This window comes from Nerophis lumbriciformis, linkage group LG30 (assembly GCF_033978685.3).
Source record: "Nerophis lumbriciformis linkage group LG30, RoL_Nlum_v2.1, whole genome shotgun sequence".
In the NCBI taxonomy this organism is placed as follows: Eukaryota; Metazoa; Chordata; class Actinopteri; order Syngnathiformes; family Syngnathidae; genus Nerophis; species Nerophis lumbriciformis.
Window position 1 is genome coordinate 32,099,789 of NC_084577.2, and position 13,207 is coordinate 32,112,995.

At 59.6% G+C, this 13,207-nt stretch overlaps 2 protein-coding genes and 1 pseudogene across 3 annotated transcripts in view; 1 reads left to right on the forward strand and 2 right to left on the reverse strand.

Annotated features, from left to right (window-relative positions):
- appbp2 (amyloid beta precursor protein (cytoplasmic tail) binding protein 2) overlaps nt 1-13,207 on the forward strand; it is a 121,434-nt gene that overhangs the window by 11,052 nt on the left and 97,175 nt on the right. The gene's annotated exons all lie outside the window — the stretch shown is intronic.
- Nucleotides 1,044-1,994, reverse strand: LOC133598398 (UDP-glucuronic acid decarboxylase 1 pseudogene; annotated as a pseudogene).
- LOC133598397 (UDP-glucose 6-dehydrogenase-like) lies at nt 1,997-3,364 on the reverse strand. The gene has a single exon (XM_061951102.1). The coding sequence runs from the start codon at nt 3,362-3,364 to the stop codon at nt 1,997-1,999; it is 1,368 nt and encodes a 455-aa protein (XP_061807086.1).

Consider the following 13,207-nt stretch of genomic DNA (forward strand, 5'->3'; position numbering starts at 1 on the left):
TGAACCTCTGCCTCAAGATGTCTGGCTAACGCTGTCTCTTCTGGCGAAGATCCTGCAGGCGTTTCTTGCGCCGATAGCCAGTCCAGAGTTTGGGCGCGAAGCTCAAAAACAAGAAAAGTCCGAGGGCTACGGCGACATTTCGTCCCGCTTGGCTGCCTTCACCCGCCGCGGCGCCCAAGATGGCGGACCAGAAATAGGTCCACAAGGGAACCGGAATGAGCATGCCTAGCGCCGTAGCGACCAAAAAGGTGACCGCATTGACTCCCATAAGAGCAGATCCGAAGTTGACGATGGGGAACGGGACGGGCAAGAAACGCACTCGAACAATCGACCAAAAGCTGTGTCGAGCCAGAGTTTTCTCGAAACGCTTCAATCGATCCCCAAAAAGATGCAGCACCAGGTCGTGGCCTAGGCCCCTGGCGAGAAAGAAACTGGTGGCGGCACCGAGAATGGAGCCCAAGAAGTTGTAGAGGGAGCCAAATCCCAAACCGAAGACGATAGCTCCGGCGGCCATCAGCGGCGTCGTAGGCATACCCAGGGGACAGAGGGCTCCATAGATTCCCACAAAGACCAGGGGGGCCCACCAGCTTTGTCTCAGCTGCTGGAGAGTGGAGATGATCCACTCTTTGTTGGCATATTCCGCGAGAGGGGTCCACCGCAGGGCTACGAAGCCGCCGACAAGAAGCAAGATGAAAAGGGAGAACCGGATCAGTGCGCGGTTCAGACCCGGCGCAGAGGAGGCAGAATCATCGGATTGGCTCACGGTGACCTATCGCCCGTTCCTTCACCTGTTTCTTTTTCAGGGGCGGCCTGGGGTTTTAGCTGGAGGAATTCGCATAGGTGTTGGGCAAGAACGTCCTGGGCCTTGGGGTCCATGAAATTGAGCTTCAGCTCGTTGATCACCATGACTTCCATGCCCTGCCATTCGGTCCAACACTCATGGCAGGTACCCGCAAGAATCTCTTGCCCCAGAGGCCCTGGCATGGGAGCTCGGTCGAGGGGCGAGGTTGTTTTCAGGCAACGAGCGCATTGAATAGAAGCCGTCATGAGGTCTCCGATTTGTCCGCCTCGATGACCCCTTGGAAGAAACGAATCGTCTTGCCAAGACCCTCTGCAAGCCCCACCTTCGGCTCCCAGCCGAGGAGCTGTCGGGCCTTGGTGATGTCAGGCTGCCGAGTCTTGGGGTCATCCACAGGCAGGTCGTGAAAGCTCACCTCGCTGGATGAATCTGTACACCGGACGATGGTTTCTGCGAAGTCGAGGATCGTCATTTCCTGAGGGTTGCCAATATTCACCGGTTCGGTGACTCCGCTCATGAGAAGTCGAAAGATTCCCTCGACCAGGTCGGATACGTAGCAAAAGGAGCGGGTCTGTTGGCCGTCGCCGAAAACGGTCAGGGGGCTTCCTTCGAGGGCTTGCTGCACGAAAGCGGGAACCACTCGACCGTCCCGCAGCCGCATGCGGGGGCCGTAGGTATTGAAGATGCGAATGATGCGGATGTCGAGTCCGTGAACCCGGTGGTATGCCGTCACCATGGCCTCGGCGAATCGCTTGGCTTCGTCGTAGACCCCTCTGGGGCCGACGGGATTGACGTTGCCCCAATAGGTTTCCGGTTGGGGGTGAACCAGCGGGTCGCCGTAGACTTCCGAAGTCGAAGCAAGGAGGTAGCTGGCTCCGTGAGCCCGTGCCAGCCCAAGAGTATTGTGGGTGCCGAGGGAGCCTACCTTGAGGGTCTGAATTGGCAGCTCGAGGTAGTCGATGGGACTGGCCGGAGAAGCAAAGTGCAAGACGTGGCGCACCGGCTCGTCGATCTCGAAAGGGTTCGAGACGTCGTGTTCGAGGAAGCGGAAATCCTCCCGTTCCAGAAGGTGCTGAATATTTCCTTTGCGGCCGGTGACGAAGTTGTCGACACAGATCACGCGATGGCCCTCAGAGAGGAAGCGGTCGCAGAGATGTGAGCCGAGAAAGCCGGCGCCACCGGTGATCAGGGTAGTGGTCACGAATTCACCTCTTCTATTTGAGCTTCTGGAGCATGCCCCCTGCTCTCAGCGGATGGATTACCCGCCGGGCGGCCGATGGAAATGTAGTCAAAGCCCGCCGAGGCGACTTGTTCTGACTCATAGATATTGCGCAAGTCGACGATCAGAGGTCGGCGGAGAACTGCGGCCAGTCGATCCATTTCGAGAGCACGGAACTGATTCCACTCGGTGAGAATGACCAGCCCGTCGGAGCCCTCGGCGGCTTCATAGGAGCCAGCACAATAGGTAATCTCTGGAATCTCCTTACGAGTCGCGTCCATGGCCGCTGGGTCGAAGGCCCGAACCTGCGCCCCTCGACGGAGCAATCCGCGAATGATCGCCAACGCCGGAGATTCTCGAATATCGTCGGTTTCCGGCTTGAAGGACAGACCTAGCACAGCGACGGTCTTTCCCTGGAGGCCTTCGAAGGCCTGATCGATTTTGGTGACCATGCGCTGAGTCGTGGCGTCGTTGGCCTCTAGGACTGCATCGATGATGCGGAATTTGAGTCCGTTGTCCTGGGCAATCTGGGCGACAGCTCGGGTGTCTTTGGGGAAGCAGGAGCCGCCGAAACCCGGCCCAGGGTGGAGAAATCGAGGCCCGATCCGTTGATCCAGACCCATCCCTCGGGCCACGACTTCAACGTTGGCTCCCAAAGCCTCGCAGAGGTGGGCGATCTCATTGATAAAAGAAATCTTGGTGGCGAGAAACCCGTTGGAGGCGTACTTGATCAACTCTGCGCTCTCCACGTCGGTGAGAACAAAGGGCACATCAGCTACCCGCAGAGGCGAGTACAGAGCCAACATGATCTCTGCGGCCCGTGGGTCCCGGGTCCCCACGACGACCCGATCAGGATTCATGAAGTCTTCGATGGCCGAGCCTTCTCGCAGAAACTCCGGGTTGCTGACGACGGCGAACCGAGAGGCCGGTCCTGCCTCCTTGCGGACTAGGTCTTCGACGATCTTGCCGGTACCGATAGGTACCGTGCTTTTCGTGACGATGACCTTGTAACCGTTGAGAAACTCGCCGATAGAGGATGCGACCTGGCGCACGAACCGCAGATCGGCAGAGCCATCTTCCTGGGAAGGAGTGCCGACGGCGATGAAGATAACTTCGGCTGCTTGAATAGATGGGCCGAGATCCGTCGTAAAGCCGAGACGCCCAGCTTCCATGTTCTTGCGCACAATGGAGGCGAGCCCCGGTTCATAGATGGGGATTTCCCCCCGGTTCAGGGACTCGACTTTCGCCACGTCCTTATCGACTCCAACGACGTTCATGCCGAAGTCGGCGAGACATGCGCCCGTTACCAGGCCGACGTAACCGCTTCCAATAACGCAGATATTCATCTTCTAGCCGTCATTCCCAAGGTTGTTATTCAGTGCTGAGATCGATGCCTCCTGAGGCAAGGAGATTCCCGGTCGGTAAACCGAGCCTCCAGGAGCCGAGCATCAATCAGAGTTTCCCTGTCGCGAAGCTCCCGGCAGCGAGGCTTGCGACTCGTTGGAGCGGTACCATTTCACGAAACGCCGGAGGCCGTCCCGAATCGGTACCTTGGGTGAGTAATCCAGCAGCCTGGCCGCTTTGCTGACTTCCGCATAGGTGATTGGGACGTCGCCGGGTTGGTCCGGGTGGCGCTTGATTTGAGCTTCCACTCCCAGATCCTCCGCCAACCAGCTGACCAGATCCGCCAAGGAGGTGGTCTCTGCTCCTCCTAGATTGAAGATCTCGAAGCCGGGGGCCCGGTCCAGAGCAGCCACCACTCCATCGATAATGTCGTCGATGAAAGTGTAGTCGCGCCGGCTGGAGCCATCTCCAAACATGGGGATGGTCTTGCCATGGGCGAGCAAATTGGTGAATTTGTGAATCGCCATCTCCGGCCGTTGACCGGGTCCGTAGACGGTGAAAAAGCGCAAGCAGGAGATGCGCATGCCGTAGAGGTGATGGTAGTTGAAACACATCAGCTCTCCGGCTCTCTTGGTGGTGGCGTAAGGACTGATAGGGAGGTTGACCTCGTCCTCTTCCGAGAAGGGGACTTTCTCGTTGATTCCATAGACCGAGGAAGACGAGCCAAAAGTGAACACTTCCGGGCCGTGGCGCCGGGCCGCTTCCAGCAGGTTCAGGGTGCCGATGCAGTTGACTTGCTCATAGAGAATCGGCTGTTCCAGGCTGGGGCGGACGCCGGCTCTTGCAGCCAGGTGAACCACGCCATCGAAGCCGCTGTCGGCAAATAGCTGATCCACCAGGGACGTATCTCGGATATCTCCCTCGACCAGGCGATAGTCGCCATTGTCTAAGAAGGCCGAGATATTGCGGCGCTTGAGCTGCGGATCATAGAAATCGTTGAAATTGTCGAGAACCGTCACGCGGTCGCCCCGGCCGAGAAGCCGGCGACTTAGGTGGGAGCCAATGAACCCAGCCCCGCCAGTAACGAGAATATGCGCACACATCTTGGAAGTTTTGTCCTTCGCTGTGGGAATCTTTGTCGGTGCCTGGACGCTTAGCGGTTAGAAATCTATTGCCGCTTCGGCGACCCAATGCCGCTGGGATGTTAGTCCGAATTCGCGATCCGCACAAATCGATCTATGGCAAGCAGGCGTCGCTTTACCTTGTCCACGACTTGCCGGAAGGCTAAGGATACAAAACCCGGGTCTGGGATCAAAGGGGGGCTGCTTGTGGGGAGCGTTTTACCACTCGATGTTGGCTGGGCCTTTAGGAGGTGGAAGCTTCGACCTCGGCGGATACCGGCGCGGTACTCCCGATCCAACGGTGTTGGTAGAGCTTGCCGTCTTCGAAGCCAAGACCGCGATAGTAATGACGGGTTCCCACGGAAGAAATCACTGCCAAATCGCTGAAGCCGGCTGCGGCAGCGCGACGCTCCGCTTCCTCCGTGAGGCGTCGGCCCAAGCCTCGGTGTTGGGCCTTGACTCCAGCTTCTTTGCCCAGCCCCGCCAGGGCGCCATAGACATGAATTTCCCGGATCATCGCGCTGGTGGCGATTTCCTCGATGAACGAGGGTTGCACGGGTAGGGATAGGCGAAGAAAGCCCGCTAGGCAGTCGTCTGCGGTCACGAATTGAAGAAAAACTTCTCGCCCTACGGGAGTCTGGTATTCCACCGCTTGCAGGGACAGATCCCCGTCTTCCACCGGTCTACCGCGCACTTCGCGGCTTCGAATATCGCGGGATTTGCCGCCTCGACGGGTGAGCTCTTGTTCCGCCAGCTGGCGAAAGTTGGTGAGCTTGTTGCCCGCCAGGATGTCTTGAGAGGGGATGTCGCGAATGATGCGCGTCAGGCGGCAATATTCCGGAGTGAGCTCCAAGCACCGAACCAGAACTTCTAAAAGTTCTTGCTCGTCGTAGGGTTGCCAGGAGCCGTTGCGGTAGTAGCTCATCAGCTCGGCGCTCTCGATGAGGCTGCAGGGATAGATTTTGAGCTCGTCGGGACGAAAATCCGGGTCAGCGAATAGACGCTGAAAATCTTCCACATCTGCGCTGGGGGAGGAACCGTAGAGATTGGGCATCCAGTGGGCGTGCAACTTGAAGCCGCCTTGGCGGAGCAACACCATGGCCCGGCGGGTAGCGGCGACATCGTGGCCTCGTTTGTTGGCGGCAAGAACCTCGTCGGACAAGCTCTGGAAACCAATTTGAACCTTGGTGGCTCCCAGGCGACGGAGCCGCTTTACCTCTTCGGGGGAGATATGGTCCGGCCGTGTTTCCAGTACCAGGCCGACACAGCGAGCTGGGCGTCCCTCATTGAGCTCCTGCACAGATTCCAGCTCCGACCAGGTGGCGCTTTCTGCCGGCGGTAGGAGCTGCCCCTCCTGTCTTTCCCGTAGATACCCGGAGACCACTTGGTTGTAGGTCTCTTCTAGTGCCGAGCCATCGATCTCTTTGTCCAGTTCGTCAAATCCCAAGGCGCTATCGTTCCGAATTTCCTCCGGATCTTCCCGGAAACCGAAATCGTTGAGAGCATCGAAGCATCTCTTGACGAACCAGATCTGGTACTCCTCCGGATAAAAGGACCAGGTGCCGCCGAGAACGATGAGCTCCACTTTGTCGACCCGGTGGCCTGTGTTGTGAAAGGTGCGCAGGCGGAAATAGGTTTGCAGGTAGGGGTCGAAGGCGTGATTGGCGGCACGCTGAGCACCGGGTTCGTTGGACAAGTAGCTCTTGGGCATCCGCACGTCATTGGGGCAGAAGATGCACTTCCCCGGGCAGGGGGGGAAAAGGCTTGGTGAGAACGGTGACGGGAGCGACTCCGCTGAGAGTCCGGATGGGTTTCTTGCGCATTCGAGCGATAAAATTTCCTGCCTCCGGGTCGCGGCCTTCCTGGAGCGCCAACCATCGGTAGCCGCGGATGATCTCGCTTTTGGAGAAGACCGCCTTCCCCCCCTTTGGGTGCCGCCGCACGATGCGGTCGAGGAGCTTCGGCTCGAGAATCTCGAGCTCTTCCACCTCACGGATCACCGCTTTGAGCTCCGTTAGGTAGAGCTCCGGTCGAAATTCATAGTTGAAGTGGCTCATGGCGGTCGTCGTCCCGCAGCGGATTGTAGCAACGGCTTGCCTCTTGCGTCGGTTTCCTTTGACGAAAGTTCCAGGAGCGGGGTCCGCAAGGTGGTGGCTGTCGCGTAGGATGCGCCAACCATGGATGAACAGACTCGACAAGCTCTCGGCGAGATCAACCGACGCTTCTACCGTCGCCAAGCGGAGGGTTTTAGCAACACTCGCAGTGCCCCCTGGGGAGGGTGGGCTCGCGTGTTGACGACGGCGCGTCGGCTCGGGGCTAGATCTCGGCGCGGACTCCAGACCGGTGCCCAAACCACAATGCAGACCGGGGCCCAGGCAAAGGCTAAGGCGGGAGCTCCGACGGTACAGCCAAGGGGCGGATCTTCCCCTCTAAGTCCCTTGCGAGTGTTGGACGTTGCCTGCGGTAACGGCCGTTTCGGTACGTTGTTGCAGCAGCAGTGGGACGCACCTTTCTCCTACTGGGGCATCGACTCCAGTGAAGAGCTGTTGGCCACGGCGGCCGACCGCCTGGCGGGTCTCCAAGACCTGCGGCTGAGCCCTTGGGATCTGTTGGTGGAAACGGGGGATCCGATTTGGTCGACGGAGCGCTTCTCCCTGATTGCGGTCTTCGGATTGCTGCACCATGTTCCCGGCGCAGACCTCCGACTTCGGCTGCTACGGTCTCTCAGCAACCGCCTGGCACCGGGAGGGGTGCTCGCAGTGTCGGTGTGGCGGTTCGGCCTCGACCAACGTTTTCAGCGGCGGATCCTTCCCTGGGAGGAATTCAATCACGGTGCGGAGCAGCCCATCGCCCAAGAGAGGCTGGAGGAAGGAGATGTTCTTCTTCGCTGGGGGAATGAACCAGGGGTGGTTCGCTATTGTCATGCAGTGTCCGAAATGGAGCAGGAAGCCTGGGAGGGACATTTGGGCTTGCGCTCGAAAGATCGCTTTCTGGCGGATGGTCGCAGTGAGCAGTTGAATCAGTATCACCTGTTTCAGGCGCCGTCGGCGGAGGCTCTAGCTGGAGGTCCCTCATGATGAATCGTGCCGTGCTCCTCGTTCTCACCGGTTGCTGCCTGCTGATGTCTTTGAAGGCTCGAAGCTTGAACGCTGTCGATTTCGCAGTTCAAACAGCTCCGACCTCTTTGGCTTCCGATGAGCTGACCAAGAAAAAACAAATAAAATTACCTCTAGGTAAGGTGATTCCCGAGATCGTCAGCCTGAGCGACTCGGCTCAGAGCTACGCTCTCTACCTGCCGACGACTTACCGAACGGACCGCCAGTGGCCAGTGGTGGTGATCATGGATCCTCGCGGCCGTGCCGTCTCGGCCCTGGAGAACTTTCGCCCAGGAGCCGAGGAGCTCGGTTACGTGTTGGTGAGCTCCTACGGCACCCTCAGTGATAGCTCAGACGCTTTTGTACGCAACCAGTCAGCGGTGGATGCCCTGCTCAAGGATCTTCCTCGCTTGGTCTCGGTGGACCCGCCGAGGCTCTACTTGGCGGGATTTTCCGGCACTTCACGAGTAGCGTGGATCTTCGGGCTAGCCCTGAAGGGAAACGTCGCGGGGATCATCGGCTGCGGAGGTGGTTTACCGGAAGTGGGGCCAGGGCTTCAGGAAGATCTCCCCTTCGCCTATTTCGGCGTCGCCGGATCGACAGACTTCAACTACCAAGAGATGCGGCGCCTGGATCGAGAGCTAGAGAAGATCGGGGCGAATCACCGACTGGCCCATTTCGAGGGAGGGCATCAGTGGATGCCTCCAGAGGTCGCTACCGAAGCCCTGATTTGGATGAGCCTCAGGGCTGTAGCGGGAGGCCTCCAGAAGGCCGACCTCGCTTGGTTTAGGGAACGCTTCGAAGCGGCTTTGGGAAAAGCGGAGACGGCTCGAGACGAGGGCGATTCGCTGGCCGCTCTGCTGCGCTTCGAAGAGATCGTCGAAGATTTTTCCCCTTGGCTGGACGTCGCGGCACCGCGCCTGGAGGCGGCTGCACTGCGGCGCTCCAAGGACGTTTCCGAAGCCCGTGCTCGGCAACAGAAATTGACCCGGCAGGAAGAGGTATTCGAGACTCGCTTCGATCACTGGTTCGAGAAATGGCGCAGCAGCGAGTTGGTCTCCCTGCCGGAAGGTCTTTGGCGGAGTTGCAGATCGAGAATCTCCGTCGCCTGGTTCGAGGGGAAGACTCGGAAGTGGCCAGCTCGGCCCGTCGACGGCTCTCCCATGCCTTCGTTCAGATTCACGCTTCACTAGCCCAGAGGTTTCGGGATCGCCGCGATTTCGAACGGGAGGTGGCTCTGCTGCAAATTGCTCTCGAGATTAATCCCCAGCACCGCGGTGCTCAGTTCAAGCTGGCCAAAGCCTTTACCCGGTGGGGCCGGTATGAGCCTGCCTTCGAGGCGCTGGAGAAGGCGGTCGCTAGCGGTCCCACAGACCGCCTCAGCCTCGAGCAAGACCCTGAGTGGGCACCCCTGCGCCAGCGGCGTCAATGGCAGCGGGTCCTCCAGCGGGTTTCGCAGCGGACCGAGGAGACGTCCCCCCGGTGATGTCTTGGATCTTGCCGCTGCTGCCGGCCCTTCTACTCGGGCTGTTTGCTGCTTGGATGGGTACTTTCTCCGGAGGGGGAAGCTGGTCCGGTGCAGTGGCGGCCTTGGTTTCCGTCGTATTGTTCTCTTACCTCGGTCGCCACCATTGGAGGGACCCTCTAGGTCTGGGGGCTCCCAATCGCAAGCTCTTGGCTCTGCTGCTGATCGCGGTCGCCATGAGCTGGTGGCTCTCCCCGGTGCGGCGGGCCGGTGTTCTGCCATTGGTCCTCTTGCCGAGCTTCCTCCTGCTGCCGGCTGCAGTGGCCCATTGTTGGCGCGGCCAGGCGAGTCTACGCAGAGGTCTGGCGGCAGTGAGCGCTGTGGTCGCCGGTATCGCTGGGTGGTGTTTGTGGGACTACTACGGAGGAGGCTCTTTACGAGCCGGTGCGCCCCTCGGGCATCATACGTATTTAGCAGCCTGGCTGGTGCTGCTCCTGCCTTTGGCCGTCCTGGGGGTCCGGCGCCCCGGCTCGGGGCGGTGGTGGGCGGTGACAGCTGCGGTGCTGGGAGCGGCAGCGGTGGCGGCGAGCCGATCGTTGCTCGGTGGCTTGGGGTTGGCCTTGGAAGTGGGGATAGCCGCCTACGCCCTGGAGATTGGATCCAAAGGCCCCTCTGCGTGGAAGGAGAGCCTCGAAGGCCAGAGCTCTCCCTGGAGGCTAAGGCTTGGTTCGAGTCGGTGCCGGGGTTTGTTGAAGGGTTTGGGCCTTTTCCTACTGCTCGCCATAGCCGTGGCTTTGCCCCGCTGGCGGGGTTTGGCCCATTTTCAAGACAGCTCCCTACTGGCTCGCTGGACCTATTGGCAAGGGGGCTTTCGAGGTTTATTGGAAAATCTCTGGCTGGGGCAGGGACCCGGCTCTGTTCCCTGGACCCTGGCCGAGCACCTTCAGCCCCAGCCGGGGATCAATCCTCCCGAAGAAATCGTTGGGGACTTGCATAGTCTGCCTTTGCAACTAGGATACGAGCTGGGCCTGCCAGCGCTACTTCTCGTCATCCTTGTCGCCGTGGTTCTGGTCAAGCGACCTTTCGCTTCCGCCAAGGACCGCCCTCTGGCCTGTGCAGCTCTACTAGGGTTGGCCGGTTTTGGGGTGGTGAGCCTGGGAGGGGCTCCCTTAGCTGTGGCAGCCCTACCGATAGGTTTGGCTTTGACTCTAGGAGCTTTTTTGGCCGCCTGGCCCAGGTCTGCGCTAGGGGAGCTCGAGGCCAGTCGGTGGCGCAGTGGGCCACTATGGCTGTTCTATGCGGTATTGGCCCTGATCGTCTGTTCTCCACTGTTGCGGGCGCAATGGCATTACGAACGAGCCTCGGAGGCACAGACTCTCCAGGGACAGCGACACCACCTGGAGACCGCCTCGAGACTCGATCCTCTTTTCTCTCTCTACACAGCTCGAGCAGCTTGGGCGCAAAGGGATGTGTTGGGAAGTATTCATCGCGGGGAAGTCACGGCTCCGGCGCTCCGCCTATTGGATAGCGCCACCACCGCTACCGGGGTCTCTTCCCTTTGGTTGGCCGCTGGGGTCGAGAGCCTCAACCAGGGCGCTTCATGGTCAGTCCACGCCCTGGAGCAGAGTTGTGCTCTGGCTCCCCTGAGCCCCACGGCTCCTTTCCTGCTTTGTCTGGAGTCCATCCAGGACTCGCCTCCCTGGGATCTGTGCCTGAGGTCTCTCATCGCTGCACCGGGTTTGTTGGCAAGCCCTGTTTGGCGGCAGCAGCCAGAGATCTTGGAGGAGCTGGTGCAAAGAGTTCTAGCTGAACCAGGGCTGGAGCCGGGTTGGCGGACTGCCTTTGCGGCAACCGCGGAGGCGGTCGCCGGGATGCGGGGCCCGACGGATGAGATCAGCGAGGTAGGGCCAGAAGAGGACTTTCTCCTGCGGGTTGGATTCGATAGGAGCGCGGAGTTTCCTGCCTCCCTGGTGACTTTCCGCCGCAAACCTTGGCCCACCGAGATCGTCGAAGTCACCGGACCGGCAAGGCTCCTGGAGCTGGTTCAGATTCCTCCAGCTTCGATCTTGGCATCCACTTCCCCGAGCCTCTTTTCTCCTGAAGGGTGCCGAGCCCGCCAATAAGAATTCGGTGAGATTGTCATCCTCCATGAAGATTTCTGTGGAACTTCGAAGGGTGTAGATTCATATGAGTCATCGTGAGTCACCCTCGGAAAGCGCTTCAGCCGATCGGCAACCGAGTGAGTGGGTTGCGCCGCTTCGTATCCGCCTACGCAGGAAATGCGCGTGGCGAAGATGTGCGTCGCCTTTTTCAGCGCGATGCGGGGGAAGCGATTGGCCACCTGAACCGGGAACAGAGTGGCGTCCAGGAGGCGCTAGGGGGCTGTGGTACACCGGACGAGACCTGTTCTTGGGCCTGTCCTTCAAACTCTCCCCGGCTTGGCTCCTCACCTCCATCGGCTTGCTGGTTTTTCTGCTGATGGTGGAATTGGTCGATCGAGTGAGGGTCAGGGATGAGTTGGCGGTGGCTCGTCAGCTGCAAAGGGGTTTGCTGCCGGACGGCAAAATCTCGCTGCCAGGGGTGGAGGTGAGCCACAGCTATCCCACCGCGACGGCTGTCGGTGAAGATTTCTACGACTTCTCCAGTCTTCCCGATGGCCGAATGGCCTTCATTATTGGAGATGCCAGCGGGCACGGCATGGCGGCTGGCTTACCCACGGCAACCGCCAAAGTAATTCTCGGGGTCGCGATGGACTTGGATCCGGATCCCGTCAAGGTTGTTTCGTTGCTGAACCGTCGTCCTTGCCTGACGGCCGACCGGCGTGCGTTCATGACGCTATTTTTCACTATCTATGAGCCTGCCACCGGAGTCCTAGAGTGGGTTTGTGCAGGCCACCCGTATCCTTGGCTGCGCCGCCCCGATGGGAGCTTGGAAGAGTTGGGGGAGGGGGGGACTTCCCTCGGGACTCAAATTAGATCTCCCGGCGGAGAGCTCCACGGTCACGTTGGGGACCGGCGATCTATTGCTCCTCGACACGAATGGTTTGGCAGAGGCGGTAGACGAGAAGAATGGGGAGGCCTTTGGCTTTGACCGGGTCTGTGCCTTCCTGGCGGAGGGCAGCTCTCCCAAGGAAGTGGCGCAGCGGGTTCTGGGTGCCCTGGACCGGCACTTGGGCGAGGAGGCTGCTCAAGACGACGTGAGTTTGGCGGTCATTGCCCCCAAAGAGACCAGTGCCCCGGAGGTCTTTCTGTCTCGCCTGTCTTCTTAGCCCTTCTTTCTCTCCAACGTTCTGCTGCGGGGCAGAGGGCAACTCGGCCTGCGAGGCAGAAATCCCTTTCTTCCTTGAGTCGACCGGCACCTTCGGCGCCTCGCGACGAATTTGGTGAAAAGGAAGGACTCCAGTTCCTGGTCTAGAGAGTTTCTCTCTCTCCCCCCAACCCTCGCGGGGACCGTCCGGTTGGAAGAAAAGTTAATGACGATCTATACTTAGGCGGAGGCAGGCGGCCCGCCCCTCAATTTCCCCGACGACAAACTGATCCAGAATATTGCGGGCCGTTGGCGAAAGGAAAGATCCCCGTGCACGAACCGGACGAAGCCAGTTATTACGAAATCGCGCTGACCAACCGCCAAGTTCTGGTCGCCTTTGTCATTCTTCTAGTGTGCATGTTGAGCGCCTTTTTCGCTGGCCTATGGGCCGGTCGAGGAGGACAGCTGGCGGTACCACCAGATCCCATGGCTATGCTGGCCGAAGAACAGCCTCCTACGGAGGACGGCCTAGAGGAATTCACCTTCTTCTCTGATTCCGAGAATCAGGAGTCGGAAGACCTGCAGGAAGTGGTACTCGATGGGGATCCCAAAACCACGCTCATCGAAGACCTTGGTGGAGATCCGCAACGAGCCTTGGACGTGTCGCCACCTCCCCCTGCCCCGATCAAGAGAAAGAAGGTGCAGGAGGATCCCCCCAAGGCGGCGAATCCAGCTATTCCCAGGGCCAGTGCTCGCCAGCCCGCTGCACCTTCAACCGGTGACCTGTTTGTTCAAGTACTTTCGGTACGTGAGCGAAGGCAAGCCCGAAAGGTGCTCCAACAGCTCTTGGATGCTGGGTATGGTGCCTTTCTCTCGCCCATACAAGTCGAGGATCAGACGATGTACCGGGTGAGGATA